The 22,447-nt window shown below is 38.2% G+C and overlaps 1 protein-coding gene across 2 annotated transcripts in view; it reads left to right on the top strand.

Moving 5' to 3' along the window:
* The window catches only part of PGAP1 (post-GPI attachment to proteins inositol deacylase 1), a 75,455-nt gene that overhangs the window by 1,774 nt on the left and 51,234 nt on the right, over positions 1-22,447 (top strand). For both annotated transcript variants that reach the window (XM_045198202.2, XM_024564239.3), the window contains exons 2-3: positions 4,364-4,517; positions 11,669-11,844. In XM_045198202.2, the coding sequence (XP_045054137.1) occupies positions 4,364-4,517; positions 11,669-11,844 (330 nt within the window). The remainder of the gene's footprint in view (positions 1-4,363; positions 4,518-11,668; positions 11,845-22,447) is intronic.

The following is a 22,447-nucleotide window of genomic DNA, read 5'->3' as shown; positions in this document are numbered from 1 at the left end:
TGTCTCTTTCTAAGCAAATATGCTCGTTTATTTTTATCAGAGTCTATGTATAGTTAAATATTTGGGCTTGTAGTTTAGATGTTTTAAAACTGAAAAAAAAGCCCTTAATAATAAATCACTTAGGATTTTTATATGGTTTAATAATTAGGAAACTCCCAATGGATTGAAGTCACTTTAGTTTTGTACTGCATCGAAGAGTTTGGTTAAAATACAGTTATTTTGTAACAGTGTACTAATTCCCATTTATTTTTAGATTCCCCACAATTATTGAAGCTATTTTAATATTTGCAGTGGTAGAAATTGCTTAGTGTTGGGAACAAAGCATATGGACCTCCCAGATGCATTTCGTGCCTCATAAAATTGACTAGAAAGACACTGAAAATTAGTGTAGCTAATGCAGAAGAGCCATTTGGCTTTTTTCCTGTTGTTGTCTGTATTATTTTGATTCAAATCACCCTTGTGAGGTTTACACGCCATTAATAATTTGTTAGTACAATAACAGTTATAGTGGCAGGAGTTTTTGATCCATGTTCTTTGGTAGATTTTTATGATGTAAAAAACTGTTAATTCACTACAGTATTTATGTTTGACTCTTAGCCCTTTTATTGTACACAGTAGGCCAGGTTATTTTACACACTAGGCCGTGTTATTTTATAAATTAGTTAAAACCTATCTATAGAAATGAGTCATTTCGAATGTAGGGAGATTTATGGATAACTGAGGTCATTCTATTAAGAACCAATGTTTTTTTAACTAATAAAATGTTCTAAACTTATTTTATATTGCTTCCTTTTAATTATATTTTATAATATCCTCTCTAATTGTTCACAGATTGTTATCTATTAGATGGAATATCCTAGTTGTTGGGTTTGCTTCTCTTGTAGAGGAAATGAGCAATATATGAAACACACTCAATTTTATTTTCCATTTGAAAAATAAAAGGTGGGATAGGAATTTGAAACTCTTGGTAAAATGAAGTTTTGAATTTAAAACTGTTCGATTACCTCTATTCATTCTTTACCTTTGGTTTTCCTAGATTCACTTATTGAGAATTAACTGAATGTCTACCTCACCAACCTAACCAGGCAAAATATATATTAGCCTTTAAAGTTTCTTGCCTTATGACAGCAAGGCAGAGCTTTCATATGGTAACAAACAGTTTGGGGCACATTGTAGAACTGGAGAAGAAACATCTGCGTTGTTTTCTCCATTAGAGTAATTTATTTGCCTGGCTTCAGGTATGTGATCCAACAGTTGCTCTTAGGAAGAAAAGATACTGTAATATATGAATCACATATTTGCTTATGAAGTCTGATTATTTAGCAAATCATTTATTGAGTGATTATGTGTCAGGTATATTTTAGAAACTAATTATGAGTGAGGGAATTTCAGATGAATTAGATCTTGTGCCTTTGTGTCTTCATAATGGGGGAAAACAAGAATGTAGTAGATAGTTAAAATGTGCTCAATGTTACAATTTCACTGTAAGAGTGTGTACAAGGCTCTTCGCAGATAGAGCCTTTAGGTTCATCTTGGTAGTCAAAGGCCATAGAAAAGAGGTAGTGAATTGGGCCGTGGAGGGTACCATAGTTCATAAAGTTCAGAAACAAAAAAATTGCAGGAATAAAGACTAGCATTTGTGAATGAAGAAGGTACCAGGATACATTGCAAAGCAGTATGTAATCATTCATGTGAAAGGGAGAAAATAACCTATAAACATGTTTTCTTATATGTGCATGTGTAAAATATTTCTTCAAGCCCAGGCTGCTGACATTAGTCGCCTTCTGGTAGGAAACTGGATGGCTAAAAGGTCACAGGTATGACAGAGCCTATTGAGTGTATGTCCTATTGCATCTTGAATTTTGAAGCATATTACGAATAAATTTTAAAACCTGGCATGTGTAAGTTATAAGAAAGTAGGAAAAATAATTAGAGCCAGGTTTTAAAGGACCTCTCTCTCAGCCTTTCTCATCTCTGTATGCAGTGAAGAAAGACATAGGTGTGTGTTTTAACAAGGCATTTCTGGACAGCAGTAGGCACTATGGATTGTAGCAGGGAGATATGACATGGAGAGACACGCCAGCTGTCCCTGGGTCTTTTTATCAAGCTGGAGTCCTCCAGAGTATTCTTAACTGCACGGTGGACAAAGGGCTGAGTGCGAGCTCTTTATGAGAGCTTCAAAGCTGCATTCATTTTGATCAGAATCTTTTTGTTTTCCTTTTTTGGTTATTTTGCCTTTTTAAATCACAATGAAAAGAGATACATCATAAAATAAAGACTTTAGATTCTTAAACCAGTATTTTTCTAGCCCTTGGGAATTTGTGAGAATGTTTGTCTTTTTGAAAGGGATCTATCTCGCTTAGAGATGAGAAGAACCTGTACTAAGGCAGAGTCCAGAGAGGAGGGGCAGCAGGGGGCATGATGTGTGGAGATAATATTTAAATGTAAAGGTAATTGATCTTAATTAGATGTTTTTCTTGGGGGTAGGGCTGCTCATTTAATATATATACATATATATAAAATAATCTGTTTAAAATATATCAGACTCCTGTTGCTATGTGTGTTTTTTTCAAATCCATTGACCCTGTTCCGTTTTCAGTCAGCACCCTTTTTGTGTGCCTGTACCTCTTCTGTCCTCAGTCTGGTCAGCACCCTTCCTGTTTCTTGCTGCCACTCACTCCCAGCTTTAGCTCTGCCTGGAAATGCAGTTTTGTTATTTGCCTACAGCCCCCACTTTTTTTTTTATTCTACCTCCTTTTTTATCTGTACTTTTTGCTACTCCATATTATATGCATCCATATTTTTAACAATGTACAATTTCTCACTACAAAATTTCTTTCATAATAGTATACTATGAAATATATCAAATCTATTCTTTTGCTTGTTTTTCTGTCTCCAGAGAATTAAATTTTTTTTTGAATACTTACACTTTCTTGTTTTTCTAATTTTCAGCTAGTTCAAAACTTGGTTTAGGTACTAACCTAAAAAGAATAATGATTTAATATGTGTATACTACTATTCTGTCAAATGGCTTACTAAATTGGGAGGAGTTCTCTCATGTTCTCTTTTTGCTTAATTTGTACCTAAAGAAACAAAATATTGTGTCATTTTCATTTTTGACTATGTACTGTGAATAATCAATATCGGGACTAATTGAAGGTGCATGTGCATATATAATGCAAATAGTGGGGTTTGTATTTCTCTATTTTGAATATTTGAGGAGATACAAAGTTGCTAATATCTGACACATTAAGCTCACACTCTAAAGGTGTTTTCATGTTATTAGCACGGGTTGTTCATGGTAATATCCTCAAAGGAATGTTCCAGATTGTGCATAAATAATCAGAATTCTGGTTTTCTACAGCAGTGAAGTTCAGTAGTCATTAGCATTTACAGTTTAAAAGTGCATTCAGTAGTTGAAATTTTTGTTAAGCATATGTGAAGCACTGCTAGATCACTAAATCTATTGATGTCGCTTAAAATCTACTGTTCAAAGTAACTGGTTCCATTTTTAATGGTTTCTTTCATTGAGGAAGGAGCAGAAGAAGAGTTTGTACTTTACTACTGCTTTTATAGATGTCTACCTTTAGGGGACGGCATTAAGACCTAATTTATATTTTGTTGGGGGAAAACTTGTCTGAGTTACTGGCTTGTTGGGTACACAATAATGTGAATAGCAGAGCAGTTTAAGGCTTGCCGACAAACCGTGCGCCTGGTTCATGAAAACCGAAACACATGCTAGTTCACTGGAATGTTTATGGTGAGAAGAGGGCATGTGTCTTGACCAAGACGTGGCTATAAGGTCCAGATTAATTTGTTCAGCACATTGTAGGTCAAAGGCATATTAAGTCGAGAGGTCAGAAAGCTGCATTATAAAACAAACTTGCTTTCTGCTGAATGATGTAACTGCTGGAATATGTAGTGGGGCCTGAGTAAAAGGAAAGACATTACAAACCAGTTTAAAATAGCGAAAAAGAATTGATTTGATAATGGAAAGCTTTTTACTTCTAAGTATAATTGATACTGATACTACTAAATTAAATGTATTTTCAATCATACTAACATGTAACTTGCCGACATCTACCAGTGTTTTTCTGTTGTCAGTGGCTATTTTGAGTAATTTATATTTATTAGAATTTAGTACCATTTTATGCTTTCACAAAGACTACATGGTTCAAAACTCACATAATTTAAGACTTATTCTCCATATGAATAAAGCAGAACTTGTTTTGTGCATTAAGTGCAGTTTTATTATCAGTAATATTTTTATATTGTACTATTTGTATAATTCAGAATTGGGTATGGTGTGGCTGATTTGTATTAAAGTAATACTGCATTTTTTATTTTATTTATTTTGCTGTAGAAAATAGAACTTCCAAAGAAATTGACAAAACGCTATCCTGCATATGAATTATATCTTTATGGAGAAGGATCCTATGCTGAAGAACACAAACTTCTCCCTTTAACGGGTATTCCAGTTCTCTTTCTTCCTGGTAATGCTGGAAGTTATAAGCAAGGTAGGTCTCAGAAGTAAATTTTGAAAGCTATGAAATGCAGCTGAAGAATTTAACAGATACACACTCTTTGTTAAGTAGTGTGCTAGGCATCCTGGAAACATAAATGTATGATGTTTTGCCTAGAAAAATACCTGTGAGAAGTACATGGAAAAGAATAGTGAAGACTACTTTGCAAAAAGTAAGAAGGAGAAAAAGAAAATGGAGTGGGGTGGGATAAATAGATGATAACAGGGATTCAGGAATCAGCAGAAGAAAGAGGCTTCTATTGGAAACGGAGGTTGCAGAGCACAGAACCTGAAGTATTGATTAGAGAAGTAAATCAGTGGGTTTTGGTATGCCGAACAAGAGAAGAGACTGCTTTCAGTTAGAGAGATCTAGACTTCCAGTCAAAATGGCAGAGTAAATGCTGTGCTTGCCTTCTCCCGTGACCACATGAAAATTACAACTAAATTATAGAACAACACCCTTGAGAACCACCCGAACACTAGCTGAACAGAACTCCTATAACTAAGGACATAAAGAAGAAGCCCCATTGAGACTAGTAGGGGAGACGGAGATTTGAAACAAATTGGTCCCACACCCATGTGTGGCAGTTAAGAATTGAGAGGGATATCACAGCTGCAGAGGTTCACACTGAGGAACAAGGGGTCCCAGTCCCACTGCAGGCTCCCCAGCCCAGGGCACCAGTGCCATAAAGAGGAGTCCCAACAACAGTGGGCTATGAAAATCAGCAGGGGACTCAGATGAGACAGAAGGGTGCTGTAGGCCCAGACAGCCTCTTAAAAGGGCCCGAGCACAGATTCTTTTGCTCTCAAACACTTGCCCTAAGCTCCACAGAAGGGACAGACAGAAGCTCAAAAAGCACCGAAAACACCTGGAAAGGAACTGAATTGTCTGGTTTCAGGGCAAGGGATGGAGTGGCACCTCTCCCCTGGACTCAAGGCAGGGGGTCTTAAGGAAGGCACCATTGTTCCTTTGTTGAGCTCTCCATTCACCCAGCCTGCTGGCGCATGACGGCACTAAGTCTGAGTCTCCATCAACCTGGCTAACAATGCTCCCTAGATATTCTCTGAAACCCACCCACCCAATTCACTTGCCCAGACCAACCCTCTCTCAGAGGCTAATCTACACAAGCAGCTGGCCTGGGCCTGCACTGCAGACTTCCTAAAATCTCAAAGGTCCACAAACCCCAGACAACCAGCAGCTGGCTGTAGCATGCCCTGTACCTCTCACTAAGTAGTCCCAGGCACTGCACTAGTGGCGGCTGTGCTTGGTTCACAGCATAACCCTTCTCTGGCACCTCTAAGCCTAGCACAGGCAGCTACCAACCTCAGGTTACTCTGTAGCTCCTACCAGGTGGTCCTGGGCCAGGCACAAGCAGCAGCTGACTTTGGCCTGCACTGTAAACCCTTTCCAGAGGTCTCAACCAACACGCTTGGTAGCTAGCTCCAGACTACACCAAAGCACCACCCAGTTAGCTCCACAAATGACATACCTAAAGGATGGACTTGACAGGCAGCCTAGCGCCACTAAAGTGAATTCCTCAGCCCTCAAACAACAACTTGCTACTGTAGTCATGGGTAGTCTTCAGAGCCATTCAGCCAGAGGGTCAGTCCTACACTCAGACATGATACTAGCAATCAAGGTCAACTACTACAGGAAGGCACACACAACTCACACAAGGGACACCCCTGGAGCACCTTGCTCAGGTGAATAAGGAGACAGTGCCACTGGGCCACATAGGACACCTACTGTACAAGGCCACTCTGCCAAAACTGGAAGATGTAGCAGATCTACTGAGAAACAAACATGGGAGGCAGATAAAGTGAGGAAATAAAGAAATATGTCCCTTATGAAAGAATAGGGCAGAACTTCAGGAAAAGAACTAAACAATATGGAGGCAAGCAATTTACCAGATGCAGAGTTCAAAATACTGGTTATAAGAATGCTCAAGGAACTTAGTAAGGACCTCAACAGCATAAAAAAGATCCAGTCAGGAACAAAGATTACACTAATTGAAATAAAGAACAATCTACAGGAAAACAACAGAGTAGTGGATGGAGCCAAGAATCAAATTAATGATTTGGAACACAGGGAAGCAAAAACAACCAATCAGAGCAAGAAGAAAACAGAACCGAAAAATGCAAAGATAGTGTAAGCAGCATCTGTGACAACTTCAAGAAGTCCAACATTCACATCATAGGGGCGCCAGATGGAGAAGCAAAAGAAAAAGAAATTGGAAATCTATTTGAAAAAATAATAAAAGAAAACTTCCCTAATTTGGTGAAGGAAGTAGACATACAAATCCAGGAAGCACAGAGAGTCCTAAACAAGTAGGACACAAAGAGGCCCACTCCAAGATACATCTTAATTAAAATACCAAAGATTAAAGATAAAGAGAGAATCTTAAAAGCAGCAAGAGAAAAGCAAATAATTACCTACAAAGGAGTTCCCGTAAGACTGTTGGCTGATTTCTCAAAAGAAACTTTGCAGGCCAGAAGGGGCTGGCAAGAAGTATTCCAAGTGACGAAGAGCAAGAACCTACAACCTAGATTACTCCATCCAGCAAAGCTATCATTTAGAATGGAAGGGCAGATAAAGTGCTTCCCAGAAAAGGTAAAGCTAAAGGAATAAGTCATTACCAAGCCATTATTATATGAAAGGTTAAAGGGACTTATTTTAAAAAAAAGGAAAAAAAAAAAAAGGAGATCAAAATAATGAACATTAAAATGGCAATAAATTCACAAACAACTGAATCTAAAAAATAAAGTAAGCAAACAAGCAGAACAGCAGCAGAGACTTTGTTGTTGTTTTTTTAAGATTTTGTTTATTTATTTTTAGAGAGAGTGGATGGGAGGGGGTAAGAGAGGGAGAGAAACATCAGAGTATAGTTGCCTCTCACATGGCCCTCACTGGGGACCCAGCCCTCAACCCAAGCACGTGCCCTGACTAGGCATCGAACCAGCAACCCTTTGGTTCACAGACCAGCACTCAACCCACTGAGCCATACCAGCCAGGGCAAGGCAGGAACTTCTTAAGAAAAAAATTAAAAATATGAGTAAGAAAATATCACAATGAAAAAATTCTCATTGAACACATAATTTTAAAAAGGTGAACACATAATTAAAGCAATGGGTTGGCCAACACCAAAGCTAGTACAGAGGTGGAAAGGAAGGGGAAGGTGGGAAAATCATGTGTAATTACAACAGCAAGTTAAGGGAGAATCACAAACACATGTTCAAAAGAAGTAAAAAATAATGAAAAAAGCGTAAACATGGAGGGGGTGTGTAAAAATGGGAGTGATTTTAGAATGTGTAGGAACCTAAGCAACCATTAACTTGAAATAGACTGCTATAAACATAGCTTGGTATATATGAACCCCATAAGAATCACGAGCAAATCTTCAAGAGATACACAGGAAGTAAAGAGAAAGGAGTCCAGACACAAAGTTATAAAAAGTCATCAACATACAAAAGAAGAGAGCAAGAGAGTAAGAAACAAACAGGGAATTACAAAAACAATTAGAAAACAATTAATAAAATGGTAATGACTGCATATTTATTAGCAGTTACTTTAAATGTAAATGGGTTGAATGCTCCAACCAAAAGATGAATGGGTAGAAGCTGTGGTACATAGGTAAAATGAAGTTTTACTCCACCATAAAAAAGAATGAAGTCTTTCTTACTATTTATAGCAACATGGATGGACCTAGAGGGTATGATGTTAAATGAAATAAGTCAGGCAGAAAGGCAAAGACCATGTGGTTACACTTATATGTGGAATCTGAAAAATAAAATAGGCCCTGTCCAGGTAGCTCAGTTGGCTGGAGCATTGTCCTGATACGCCAAGGTTGTGCGTTCAGTCGCCAGTTAGGGCACATACAAGAAACCATTGTATGCCAAATAAAGTGGAACAACAAATCAGTGTTTCTCTCTTTCACTCTCTCTAAATCAATCCATAGAAGGTTAAAAAACCAAAATAAGTAAATAAAACAAATAAACTCATAGATACAATAAACAAACTTATGTTTGCCTGGTGGAAGGGGGTTGGGAGCTGTGAAAAACCTGAAGGGATTAAGAAGTACAAATTGGCACTTACAAAATAGTCGCAGGGATATGAAATACAGCTTAGGGAATATTGTCAATAGTGTTGTAATAACTGTGTGTGGTGTCTGGGTTATTAGACTCAGGTGGGTAACTACTTTTTAAGTTATATAAGCCTAACTACTATACTGTACACCTGAAACTAATATTGAATGTCAAAAGAAAAACAAGTTAGATGTAGAAATACTGAGGGGAACATAGAAAGATTGAGGGTGGGAAGTTACATGCACACATTCCAAATTAAATGTTGGCTTGGAGATACAGCAGTTATTTCTAGCATTATAGTCAAGTAATCTGGAAGTAATTTCAGCTAATCTGCTTGTCTGGTTTTTAATGAGAACAGATTTTTTTCAACATATAGTATAATTGCTTACATGTTTATTTATCTAGCTTATATTTATGGAGTACCTACCATGAGCTAGGCAGTATTCTAGGTATTAAGGATCCAAAACAGACCAAGCCAGATAATGTCTTTTCCTGGACCAAACGTACATTCTTGTTGAGGAAGTAGACATCAAACGTGTGTCAGTAATGTTAAAAGTTTGCATGAAAAATAAACCATCGTAAGGACTAGAAAATAAACTGTTTCAGGCAGGGAAAGCCACTATGAGGCAATGACATTCGAGCAGAGGCTTGAAAGTAGCAAGGGACTAAGGCCTGTGACTATTTGGGGGAAGCCCCTGAGACAAGAACATGCTTGGTGTAGACCCTGAAACCAGAGAAAGTGAAAAAAAAAAGATGGCAGCGGAAAAGCAGTCACAGACAGTATCGTTTAAGCTGTGGAGAAGACTTTGAATTTTGATCTGTGTGATGGAAAACTTTTGTAGGGTTTTGGGTAGGAAATTATATAATCTGATTTTTTGGTCAATATAACACATACAGAGAAATGTACAGAATATAGATGCTCAGTTGAAAAATAATGTAAAGTGAATACCAATGGAAACAGAACCAAGTTAAAACTGCCCCTTCCTGATTAAACTTCTTCCCTCTTTCTAGATGTGATCACAATCCTAATTTTAAGGTAATAATTTCCTTGACTTTTTAAATAGTTTTGGCATCTAAATATGTATTCTAATATAAGCTATTTGTTTAGGGCTATTTTTAAACTTGTGTGTATAAATATAATCACTCAGTATGTTTTCTTTTGTGTCTGGCTTCTTATACTCAAATTGTTTTTAAAATCTCTCCAGTTGTCAAATGAACTGTGATCCATTTATTTTCCTCACACTGTATTATTTTGTTGTATGGCTATACCATGGTTTATTCTGTGTTTGGACATTTGTGGTGTTGGCGATTATAAATAATGAACATTCTTCTTATCTTCAAGCACATAAGCCTATGTTTCTGTAAGATGTAAACCATAAGAGCATAATTCTATGTCAGTCTATGTGTTTTATTTGTACTAGTTGTGCTAACTTATACTCACAGAACAGTACGTTATACTTCCCTTTGGCCCACATCCTTGACAGCATTGGAGTTGTCAGATTTTAAAATTTGAACCAATCTAATATGTGTGATTTATTTTTTTGAAGATAATCACTCTGGCTTTGCTGTGTAGAGAATATGCTGTAAAGGAGCGAGAGAGGAAGTAGGAAAGATACTAAATATCAGTAATCATCAGGGAAATACAAGTCAAAGCCACAGTGAGATATGATTTTATATGCACTGAGGTAACTAATGTGAAAGGTAGATAATAACAAATATTGTAGAGGATGTGAAGAAATTGAAACCCTCACACATTGGTGGTAGGGATATAAAGTGATTATCCACTTTGAAAAACAGTTTGACAGTTCCTCAGAATATTAAATACAGAGTTACAAGACCTAGCAATTCCATTACTAGATATCTACCCAAGACAAATGAAACCTACATCTATGCCCAAACCTGCATACAAATGTTCATAGCAACGCTGTTCATAATAGCTAAAAGGTGGAAACAACCCAAATGCCCATCAACTAATGAATGTATGAATAAAGTGTGATATATCCATACAATGGAATATTACTTAGCAATAAAAAAGGAATTAATGATGATACAGGAATTACATACTACAATGTGGATGAACCTTGAAAACATTGTGGTGAATGAAAGAACCCAGTCTTAAATGAGCATATATTAAATGATCCCATTTATAGAAATGTCCAGAGTAGGCAAATTCATAGGGACAGAAAGTCGATTAGTGCTTTTCGAGAATTAGGAGGAGAAGAGGAATGAGGAGTGACTGTTCATGAGTACAGGGTTTTCTTTTCGGGGTGATTTTAAAAATGTCTAGAGTTAGAGTACAGAAACAGTTACATAACACTTTGAATATATGAATTGTACACTTTACATGATGAGTTGTATATTGTATAGTATGTGAACTATGCAAATTAAGAAAATGGAATGGCAAACAATAGTGTTTTGATTGCTGAACTATACATGGCTACTTCTAAAGGCAATTAATGTTCAATTAATAAATTCTGTGAAACGGTTACAAAGTTAAATCTAAAATAGTGGAAATAGGGAGACCAATTAAGAAACTACTGGTGAGAGATAATGGTGCTTGGATTAGGAAGGTAGTGATGGGAGTTGCGAGAGGACGCAGTTGGGGGTGTATTTAAAAGATGAAGCACAACAGGGTTTGCGCAGGGATTGGATGTTACGTGTAAGAGAGAGAAATCAAGCATGCGTGCCTAAATCAAATGATGAGCAGACTCACTCTCTTTTTCTTTGGTAGGAATTTTCTCATTCTTAAAACGCTCGAGTGTGACAAAATCCCTATTTCTATTTTTCAAAGAATCCTTTCCCTTTTATGTATAGTCACCACTACTGAAGGGAAAGTATGTAGAGAATGAATGACCTATTCACTTTTTATTTAATTAAAGAGATATTTGGGGCACAGGGCGTACACCTTCTAGGTTGGTTGGTTCTTCTAAATTGATACTATTAAAGGATGTCCTGAAATAGATGTTTGTATTCAGGGTATGGATAAAGTTATTTGTTAAAAGACAACAGTGGATGAAACTTAAAAATTTTGTTTAATGTGCACTTTACCATTTTCCTTTGTAGTTCGTTCTATTGGCTCTATTGCACTAAGAAAAGCAGAGGACATTGACTTTAGGTACCACTTTGACTTCTTCAGTGTGAATTTCAACGAAGAACTGGTGGCACTGTATGGTGGGAGTCTTCAGAAGCAGACCAAGTTTGTACATGAGTGTATTAAAGCAATTCTCAAACTCTATAAGGTAAGAGATAAGCTTGCAAATCAGTAGTGATCAACCTACTAGCATCTTTGGAACTCAGCGTATTTTAAATCTTCTGTTTATATGGAATTGAAGGAAAGATGGCACAAAGGTGTGGTGTTTTTTTGTGGGAGTCTGTTTTGAACTTGGTGGTGGTTTTTGAAGTATAATTGAATTTATAAGAAACCCTTCTAGCAGTGGATTTAGAGGCAAAAATTCTTCTAAGTATTATAAATTAGGAGTGCAGTGTATTTCCTGAAAACCATTAGTATGAATTTCTGTTTCTACTTATAGCTGTGTAACTGGTACTATTAGAATAGACCACATCCTTACGTAAATAACTATAAAACTAGTCAAGATATCTGAAGTGCATGTTTTCAAGTGTTAGATAACCAAGCAGCAAAGGACTATGTTTTCTGAAAGAAAGATAACACGTGAAGTAAGCTCCATAATTGCTCTGGCTTTCTGCCTGGAAGCATTTTCTAGGCCATGGGTCAAGTAAGTGGAAATGAAGCAGAGCACATGGATACCATTGAGCCAAAGAAGGCAGAGACTGGAATCTGGGGCTCCTGGAATTGGCTAGATTTCTGATTGGGGTGTGTGCAAAACAAGAAACCAAGGCAGAATAGGAGCTCTAGAAACCTGCATTTTTCAGCCTTTGAATGCTATGCTGTGTGTGCACAGGTCAAGAAGTACAAGGCAATGGTGTACTGAGGAGGAAGTGATAGGGTGTATCTACCAGGGTGCAAATTTAAAAGAGCAGTAAAACAAGACTAAAAATCATTCTTTGCCAGCAGTTCTAAACAGTGTCAGAGATAAAATACTACTGCCTATTTGGGTAAGCCACTTCCTCCCCTGGTACACCACAGTGCAGGCCTGGCAGAAAACAGCTGCTAGGGAATTGTGAGCTGAATGGAGATTTCAGAGGCCACGTGGTGCTGGGAAATAAGAGTTCTGACCAGCTAGAGTGGAAAGATGTACTTGAACACGTTAGGCATTCAAGTGAAACCCCAGAAAAGACATGATTTAGGACTACTCCAGTCCTATAGTAAGAGCTACTCCAGCATCCACCTTAGCAATGCTTAAATATAAGCCTCAAAAAATATCAAAGTTAAAGATTTAAAATAAACGATGTACATAATAAGGGAAGAGATGGGGAATCTCAGCAGAGATGTAGTAACTATTCTAAAAAAGAGCAAAAAGGAAAATCTAGAACTAAGACAATATAAGATGGGGCAAAAGAAGGCTTACAGTTGTTCGTATGGAAAATAATATAATAATAAATAATACAAGAATAAACTGTTTTATGTACTCACAATTGTAAACCTGCTTTTGCCCCACCCTGTACGTATGAGAAATGAAAAGTTCAGGAGCTAGGCTCTAAGCAGATTGAACACTACAAAACAAAGATCATTGAATTGAAAGAAAGGACAATAAAAACTAGACAAAATGAACTAAAGGAAAAAATTAGGTAAATCCTCAGAGTCACAGATTTTGACAATCCTCTCAATAATCAATAAAATAAAAAGTCAGAAAGTCAGTAAAGTATGGAAGATGTGAACAGTATTCACTAGCTTACTCTATCGACATTTACAACACTGCATCTAAAAAGCGTAAGAACTATGTTCTCTCTAAATGTGCATGGAACTAAAATATGCCATATGCTAGACCATAAAACAAGTCTCAATAAATTTCAAAGGATTGAGATTATAAAGGATGTATTTTCTGATCATAGTGGGATTCAATTAGAAACCAAGAACAACAACAAAAAAATCTGGAAAATCCTCAAATATTTGAAAATGACTTCTAGATTACACAGAGGTCTAAAAGAAGATTACAGTTGAAATTTGAAAGTGTTTTGAATGGAAATAAAGTGAAAATACCACACCAAAATTTGTAAGATTAAAATAGTCGTTAGAAGAAATACATAGTCTTAAGTATTTGTTTTAGATAGGAACAAGGTTTAAAAGCAATGATCTAACCTTTCAACTTTGGAAACTAGAGAAAGAAGAATAAAGTACACTCTAAGTAGAAAAGTAAGGAAACAATACAGATGAGAATTGGAATCAATGAAAGAGAAAACAGACAAACCAAAGAAAAAATGGATAACGATGTCTGGGTTTTTATTTTTTTAAAGATCTATAAGGTTGGTAAACTCATAGCTAGACTAATTAAAACAACAGAAGAGGAACACAATATCAGGAATGAAATGGGGAATATCACTAGAGAGCTTACAGATAGTAAGAAGATTTTAAAGGAATGTTACGAACAACTTTATATCAACAAATCTGACAACTCAGATTAATGACCAAATCCCCTGAAACATAAATTACAAAAGGAAACACAAGAAGGAAACACAATCTGACCAGCCCTGTATCTGTTTAAATTTTTGAATTTGTAATTAAAAAATCTTACTGCCAAGAAAAATCTAGGGCCAGATGACTACAATGCTAAATTCTATCAAACATTTAAGAAAGATATAACACCCATCTTACACAAACTCCTTTAGAAAATTGAGGAAGAGATAACACTTAGCAGTTTATATTAAGAAATCAGTTCAGCCAAGAAGGAGGCGTAGGTAGAAACCCTTCGCTTCCTCGCATAACCAAAAGGGGGATAACAACCAATCTAAAATCAATAAGCAACCAGAGGTGCCAGAAAATCAAACTGCATGGAACTCCGACAACCAAGGAATTAAACAGTCAACCAGACCAGTAAGATGGGTGGACAGAGAACCCGAGGCAAGCCTGCAGACTGTGTAGGTAGGGCTGGCTGCCACGGGGCAGCAGAGCGCTGGAGCAGGGACTGACTGAATGGGAAACTGAGACTCAGAGCTGACTGTGGACTGTAACAGTGGGTTGCCCCAGTGGGAGAAACTCCCAGTCTCACACGAGATCTTTGGCAAGTGGGACTATAACTGAGCAGGCGAGCTGCATTGTTCCTTCTCTGGCCCGTCCCCGACAGGCAGCGCCACAATGCAACAAGGAGGGTTGCCTTGCCCCATGAATACCTAAGGCCCCACCCCTTACAACATAACAGGTGATCCGAGAGGAAGAAACATGGCCCAAATGAAAGAACAGAGCAAAACTCCAAAGAGAGCGCTTAGCAATGAGGAGATAACCAACCTATCTGATGGAGAGTTTAAAACCCCGGTAATCAAAATGCTCACAGAGCTTACTGGGCTTGGTTGAAAAATGAAAGAACAAATGAAAGATAACCAAAGTGAAATAAAGCAAAATATTCAGGGAGCCAACAGTGATGGGAAGGAAACCAGGAGTGAAATCAACAATTTGGAACAAAAGGAAGAAATAAAACATCCAACCAGAACAGCATGAAGGAACAAGAATTCAAAAAAATGAAGAGAGGCTTAGGAACCTCTGGGACAACTTTAAATGCTCCAATATCCGAATTACAGGGGTGCCAGAAGGAGAAGAACAACAGCAAGAAATTGAAAACGTATTTGAACAAATAATGAAGGAAAACTTCCCCAATCTGGCAAAGGAAATAGACTTCCAGGAAGCCCAGAGAGTCCCAAAGAAGTCGAACCCAAAGAGGAACACACCAAGGCACATCATCATTAAATTACCCAAGATTAAAGATAAAGAGAGAATCTTAAAAGCAGCAAGAGGAAAGGAGAGAGTTACCTACAAAGGAGTGCCCATAAGACTGTCAGCTGATTTCTCCAAAGAAACCTTACAGGCAAGAAGGGACTATTTGAAGTTATGAAAGACAAGGACCTACATCCAAGATTACTCCATCCAGCAAAGCTATCATTTAGAATGGAAGGGCAGATAAATAAAGTGCTTCCCAGATAAAGTCAAGCTAAAGGAGTTCATCAACACCAAGCCCTTATTATATAAAATGTTAAAGGGACTTATCTAAGAAAAAGAAGGTCAAAAACTATGAACAGTAAAATGACAGCAAACTCATAACTATCAACAAATGAACCTAAAAGAAAAGAAAAACAACGAAAACAAAAACTAAGCAAACAACTGGAACAGGAACAGAATCAGAGAAATGGACATCACATGGAGGGTTTTCAGTGGGAAAGGGGAAGGGAGGAATGGGGGGAAAAGGTACAGGGAAGAAGAAGCATGATTGGTCGGCATAAAATAGATGGGAAGAGGTTAAAATGGTATAGGAAACAGAAGTCAAAGAACTTATATGTACAACCCATGGACATGAACTAAGGGGGGGATGCTGGAGGATTAGGGGTATAGGGCGGAAGAGGGATAGAGGGGGAAAATTGGGAAAACTGTAATAGTGTAATCAATAAAATATACTTTAAAAAAATAAAATGAAATGTTCTTACTTTCCCACTCCCAAATCCTATCCATTCAACAAGATTCATCTGTCTGTCTCCAATCCCTATTACACTTACTTGTAATAGAAATCTTTCTAAAAGCCTCAATTAAAAAATTACATTAGTTCTGTTATAAATTTAATATGTAGTCATTAGAGAAAAAATGAAAACAGAAAACAGAAGAAAAAATGATTAAACACATGATTGTTTATTGCAAATTACATTTATGGAAATCTCGCTTTATAATCACATCTTATTTATTTATCCAAATAATATCAGATATATAAAAGATTCTGTACTTAATATGGCTTGTTCCCTCCTATAAATACCCAGTGTAGACTTAAGCTAAAAAATACCTTCTGTAGAAGTAATTTTAAAATGCTGGCTTATGCAAAGAATCATAATGTCTACATTTCACTTTCAAGATGGAAAAGAATATCACACTAGCTGGATTACAGTAGCTTCAGAGTTAAGTCTTTTTTTTTTAATTAATTAATTTATTTTTATTCAGTTACAACTGTCTGCATTTTCTCCCCATCCCTCCACCCCACCCCAGCCAGTCCCACCTCCCTCCCCCAGAGTTAAGTCTTGAAATCAGGTAATGCAGGTCCTCCAACTTTGTTCTTCTTTTGCAAGATGGTTTGGCTTTTTAAGTTCTTTGCATCTCCACATTAGCTTGTCAGTTTTACAGAATACCTCCTGGTATTTTGTTTTATATTTCTTTAAATCTATTGGTCAACTTGGGGAGAATTTACATCTTAATTGTGTCTTCCAGTCCAAGAAGTTGGTCTGTCCATTTATGCTAGGTTTCCTTAATTCTCTCAGATTTGAAGTGTTCAGTGTACAGATCTTGCAGATTTTACATTAAATATATCATAAGAATTATATTTTTACACTACTCTAACTGCATTTTAAAATTTCACTTTCCATTTCCAGTCAAGATGGAGGCGTAGGCAGACATGGCTCGCCTCTTCACACAACCACATCAAAATTACAACTACAATATAAAACAGCCACCACTCAGAATCATCAGAAATCGAGTTGAATGGAAGTCTGACAACTACGGAATTAAAGAAACCACATCTACCCAGACTGAGAGGGCCGCAGATGCAGAATGGGCTAGTCCCTTGTGTGATGGATAAAAATTCAGGAGTGATATCCTGGGAACAGAGAGTCCCAGCCCGTAACAGGCCCCCCAGCCCAGGGTTCCAGCCTCAGGAAGATAAGTCCCCACAATTTCTAGCTGCAAAAGCCAGCGGGTGAGTCCGTGGAAGAAATTTCTGTAGCCCCAAGCAGTTCATCTTAAAGAACCCACACGCCCTTACTCACTTTCCCTCTGAGCTCCAGCACCCACCGGGTAGCAGCTGGAAAGGCACCAGTGGTATGTAGGGAGAAACCGAGGTGTCTGGCATCAAGGCCAGCAGAGGCCATTATCCCTTTTCTGAACCCTCTCCACCCAGAGCTGGCAGGCTGGTGCCATATCTGAGACTCCATGAAACTGGCTAACACTGTTTCACCTGCCTTGGAGATCCCCAGAGACCCTACCCCACCCATCTTACAGGCCCACCCAAGATGCTTTTCCATATGAATGGCTGGTCTTGGCTCACACTTCACAGTTTCCTAAATCCTCTCAAACAAGCAACCACTGGCCTCATTGAGGTCCAGGCCCAGCACTAGCAGCAGCCAGCCTAGATTCACAGGTTGGCTATGCCTGGGAATCTCCAAGCCCAGAACAAGTAGCAGCCATCTCAAATTGCTTTATAGCTCAGGCAAGGTGCCCTGGGAAAAACACAGGTGAGGGCTGACCTTGGCCTGCACCACCCAGGAAACCCCAGGGCCAGCGCACCCAGTGAACAGCTACAGACCACGTCAAAGCACCACCACTCTGCTTCTCCATGGCAGAACCTCCAGGAGGGTGGAGGTTGCTGGTTAAGTGGTCACAGCCAGTCCTTGCAGCTGACTGGCCTGGGTAAATCCCTCCAGTGGATCTGCCAACCACAACCAAGGCTCAACTACAAGAGGAGGGTGTACTCAGCCCACATGAAGGGTGCACCTTGAGTACCCAGTTTGGGTGATAGGGGAGGCTGTGCCAGTGGACCCTGCAGGACACCTACTACATTAGGACACAATACCAAGACATGGAATCAAAGCAGCTCTACCTAATACACAGAAACAAACACAGGGAGGCTGCCAAAACAAAGAGACAAAGAAACGCCCCAAATGAAAGAACAGATCAAAACTCCAAAAAAAGAGCTAAAGGAAATGGAGGTAAGAAATCTATCAGATGCAGAGTTCAAAACACTGGTTATAAAGATGCTCAAGGAACTTAGTGAGAACCACAACAGCGTAAAAAAGATCCAGTCAGAAATGAAGAATACACTAATTGAAATAAGGAAAAATTTATAGGGATACAACAGTAGAGTGGATGAAGATGAGAATCAAATCAATGATTTGGAACATAAGGAAGCAACAACCAACCAGAACAAGAAGAAGAAAAAAAGAATCCAAAAATTGAGGATAGCATAAGCAGCCTCTGGAACAACTTTAAGAGGTCCAACATTCACATCATAGGGGTGCCAGAAGGAGAAGAGATAAAGCAAGAAATTGGAAATCTATATGAAAAAAATAATGAAAGAAAACTTCCCTCATTTGGTAAAGGAAATAAACATGCAGGTTCAGGAAGCCCAGAGAGCTCCAAACAAGATGGATGCAAAGGGACTTTAAGACACATCCTAATTAAAATACCAAAGGTTAAACAAAGAGAGAATCTTAAAAGCTGCAAGAGAAAAGAAGTTAGTTTCCTACAGGGGAGTTCCCATAAGACCATCTGCTGATTTCTCAAAAGAAACTTTTCAGGCCAGAAGGGACCAGCAAGAAATACTCAGTCATGAAAAGCAGGGAGCTACAGCCAAGATTGCTCTAACCAGCAAAGCTATCATTTAGAATTGAAGGGCCAAAAAGAGCTTCCAAGACAAGAAAAAAATAAAGGAGTTCGTCATCACCAGACCATTATTATGTGAAATGTTAAAGAGACTTAAGAAAAGGAAGATCAAACTATGAACAATAAAATGGCAATAAATATATACCTGTCAACAATTAAAACTAAAAAAACAAACTAAGCAAACAAGAACAGACAGAATGAATCATGGACACGTAGAATGTTGCTATGGTTGCCACATGGGAGGGGGCTATGGGAGAAAAGGTGAAGAGATGAGGGGATTAAGGAACCAATAGGTAGTTACAGAATAACCATCAGGATGTAAAGTATAATATAAGAAATGGAGTAGCCAAAGAACTTATACACATGACCCATGGACATGAACAATGGTGGGAGGATTATCTGAGGGGGTGGGGAGTGCTGGGTGGAGGAGGGCAAAGGGGGAAAAATCAAAACAACTGTAATAGCATAATCAATAAAATATAATTAAAAAAATACTTTCCATTTGTTCACTCACTTTTGAATATTGACCATTTATCCTGTACTTTGCTAAATTCACTTATGATTTCTAATAATTTTTTATAAATTCCTTTAAATATTTCTGTATATTTATGTCATCTGTGAATATAGACAGTTTTAATTCATCTTTTAAATTTTAATTCTGTTTTCTTCTGGCTGTATTGTACTAGGTAGGACCTCTCAGGTGGTAGGAGCTGAGAGAAGCTGAAAAATTGAAGACATTTGATCATTTATTGTGAATAACATTTATGAAAATAAATCTCACTGTTGTTGCCTATTTATCTTAGCAATAAATATCTTATCAAATACATAATGGTCCTTAACATAATGACTTGATTCCTCCAATAATACTATGTATAATAAAATTCCTTGGGTGTGAAGAAGGATGCTTCTAGTCCTACTGTGCTATGTGGTGTTTTGGTTTTTATTTTTAAAATCATGAATGGGTGCTGAATGCAGTCAAATGCATTTTCATCTATTGAGATGATCTTATTGAATTGCATTGATTGCTACTTAATATTAAGCCAATTTTCAATTCTTGGGATAAATCCTATTTGGCTATGATGCATTAAAATTTAAAATGTTGCTGAATTTGATAGCCTAATTTTCTGTTGAAGATTTTTAATCTATGTTCATGAGGGATACTAGGTCACTACTCCTTTTGAAAGACTGGCATTATCTAATTTTGATAGAATGTGCTGATTTCTTCATTTATTTTTATTCTTTCATGAAACTTTCAGTTTTATTTTTTAAGTATATTTTATTGATTACACTATTACAGTTTTCCCAATTTCCCCCTCTATCCCCCCTCCGTCCTACACCCCCAATTCTCCAGCATCCCCCCACCTTAGTTCATGTCCATGAGTTATACATATAAGTTCTTTGCCTTCTCTGTTTCCTATACCATTTTGACCTCTCCCCATCTATTTCATGCCTACCAGTTATGCTTCTTCTTCCCTGTACCTTTTCCATGCAGTCTGATTTTCTGGCACTTCTGGTAGCTTACTGATTTTAGATTGGTTGTTATCCTCCTTTTAGTTGTGTGAGGAAGCAAAAGGTTTCTACCTATGCCTCCATCTTGGCCAGAACTGGAAAGTAAGAACATTTTAGATGGAGAAAACCTCATTTATTCACTGAGTCTGCATGCAAATGTAACAGTGAAGTAAACAAATACAAGCTCTCATGGACTTTATGTTTGAGTGGAGAGAAGCAGGTAGGAAACATCAGAAATAAGAAAAATCAATGCTATAAATGCCAGGAAGAAAAATAAAATAGGAAGTGTATATAGGTAGGTGGGGATAGAGGGCTACAAATATAAATAAGAGTGCTCAGTGAAGAGATGTTGAGGAGCAGACAGTGTAATACAAATTAAGGACATGAGGGACTTCCAGTCAGGATGGAGGAGTAGGTAGACATGCTCTTCTCCCTTGCACAACCATAAGAAGGATCACAACTAACATCAAAACAAAAAATACCCAGAACTGCCAGAAAATTGAACTGTTTAGAAGTCTGACAACCAAGCATTTAATGGAGCCATATTCATCCAGATGGGTAGGAGAGGCACAGGTGGGCAGCCAGGGTGGAGAGGACATAGTGTGGTGAGGCAGCAGCGGCCAGCAGAACAGGTGGTCCCACATTTACCTATGGTGGACAAAATTTGGAGGGACACCTTGGAAGCAAGCAACCCCAGCCCCAGGCCAGACCACATAGCTTAGGGTTCCATCGCTGCGAAAATAAAACCTCATAACTTCTGGCTGTAAAAATCAGTAAGGGTTGGAGTGGTGGGAGAAACTGCCAATTCTCAGGACAGTCCACTTAAAGGGTCTGCATGGTCCTAGAATGAACTCAAACCCACCCTCCCTGGGAACTACCACCAGGATAGCAGCTAGAGGGGTACCAGTTGGATACAGCAAGGGGGTGAAGTGACTGGAAACGGCAAATGCTGAGCAAGCCTCCAGCAGCCAGACAGGAGCATTGTCCTCTCTCCAGTCCCTGCCACACATACAGAGCCACAAAGCGGTGATGTGGGTTGCCCTGCCCTGGCCAATACCTAAGGCTCCACACCACACAAGTTAACGGGTACTCAAAGATAAGTAGTCAAAGCAGGTCTACCTACTACACAAAACAAACAGGGAGGCTGCCAAATAGAGGAACATGGTTTTCTCATGGTTCAAATGAAAGGACAGAATAAAACCCCAGAAAAGAACTCAGCAAAATGGAGATAGCCAGCCTATCAGACGCCGAGTTCAAAACACCGGTGATAAGGATGCTCAGAGAACTCAGAGTGTGGCAACACGTAAGGGAAGAAATGAAGGCTGCACCAAGTGAAATACAGAAAAATCCACAGGGAACCAACAGGGAAGGGAAGGAAGCCAAGGTTAGAATCGACAATGTGGAACATAAGGAAGAAATAAACAGTCAACCAGAACAAAATGAAGAAACAGTACTCAAAAAAAATAAGTATAAGAAGCCTCTGGAACACCTCCAAAAGTGCAAACATCTGAATCATAGGGATGCCAAGAGGAGAAGAGGAAGAGCAAGAAATTGAAAATTTATTTGAAAAAATAATGGGGAACTTTACCAATCTGGCAAAGGAAATAGACATACAAGTGCAGGAAGCCCAGTGAGTCCCAAACAAGTTGGACCCAAAGAGGAACACACCAAGACACATCATAATTAAAATGCCAAAGGTTGAAGATAAAGAGAGAATCTTAAAAACAGCAAGAGAAAAGCAAATAATTACCTACAAAGGAGTTCCCGTAAGACTGTTGGCTGATTTCTCAAAAGAAACCTTACAGGTAAGAAGGGACTGGCAAGAAGTATTCAAAGTGATGAAAAGCAAGGAC

Source organism: Desmodus rotundus, chromosome 2, assembly GCF_022682495.2.
Source record: "Desmodus rotundus isolate HL8 chromosome 2, HLdesRot8A.1, whole genome shotgun sequence".
In the NCBI taxonomy this organism is placed as follows: Eukaryota; Metazoa; Chordata; class Mammalia; order Chiroptera; family Phyllostomidae; genus Desmodus; species Desmodus rotundus.
This window is presented reverse-complemented; position numbering and strand designations above follow the sequence as displayed.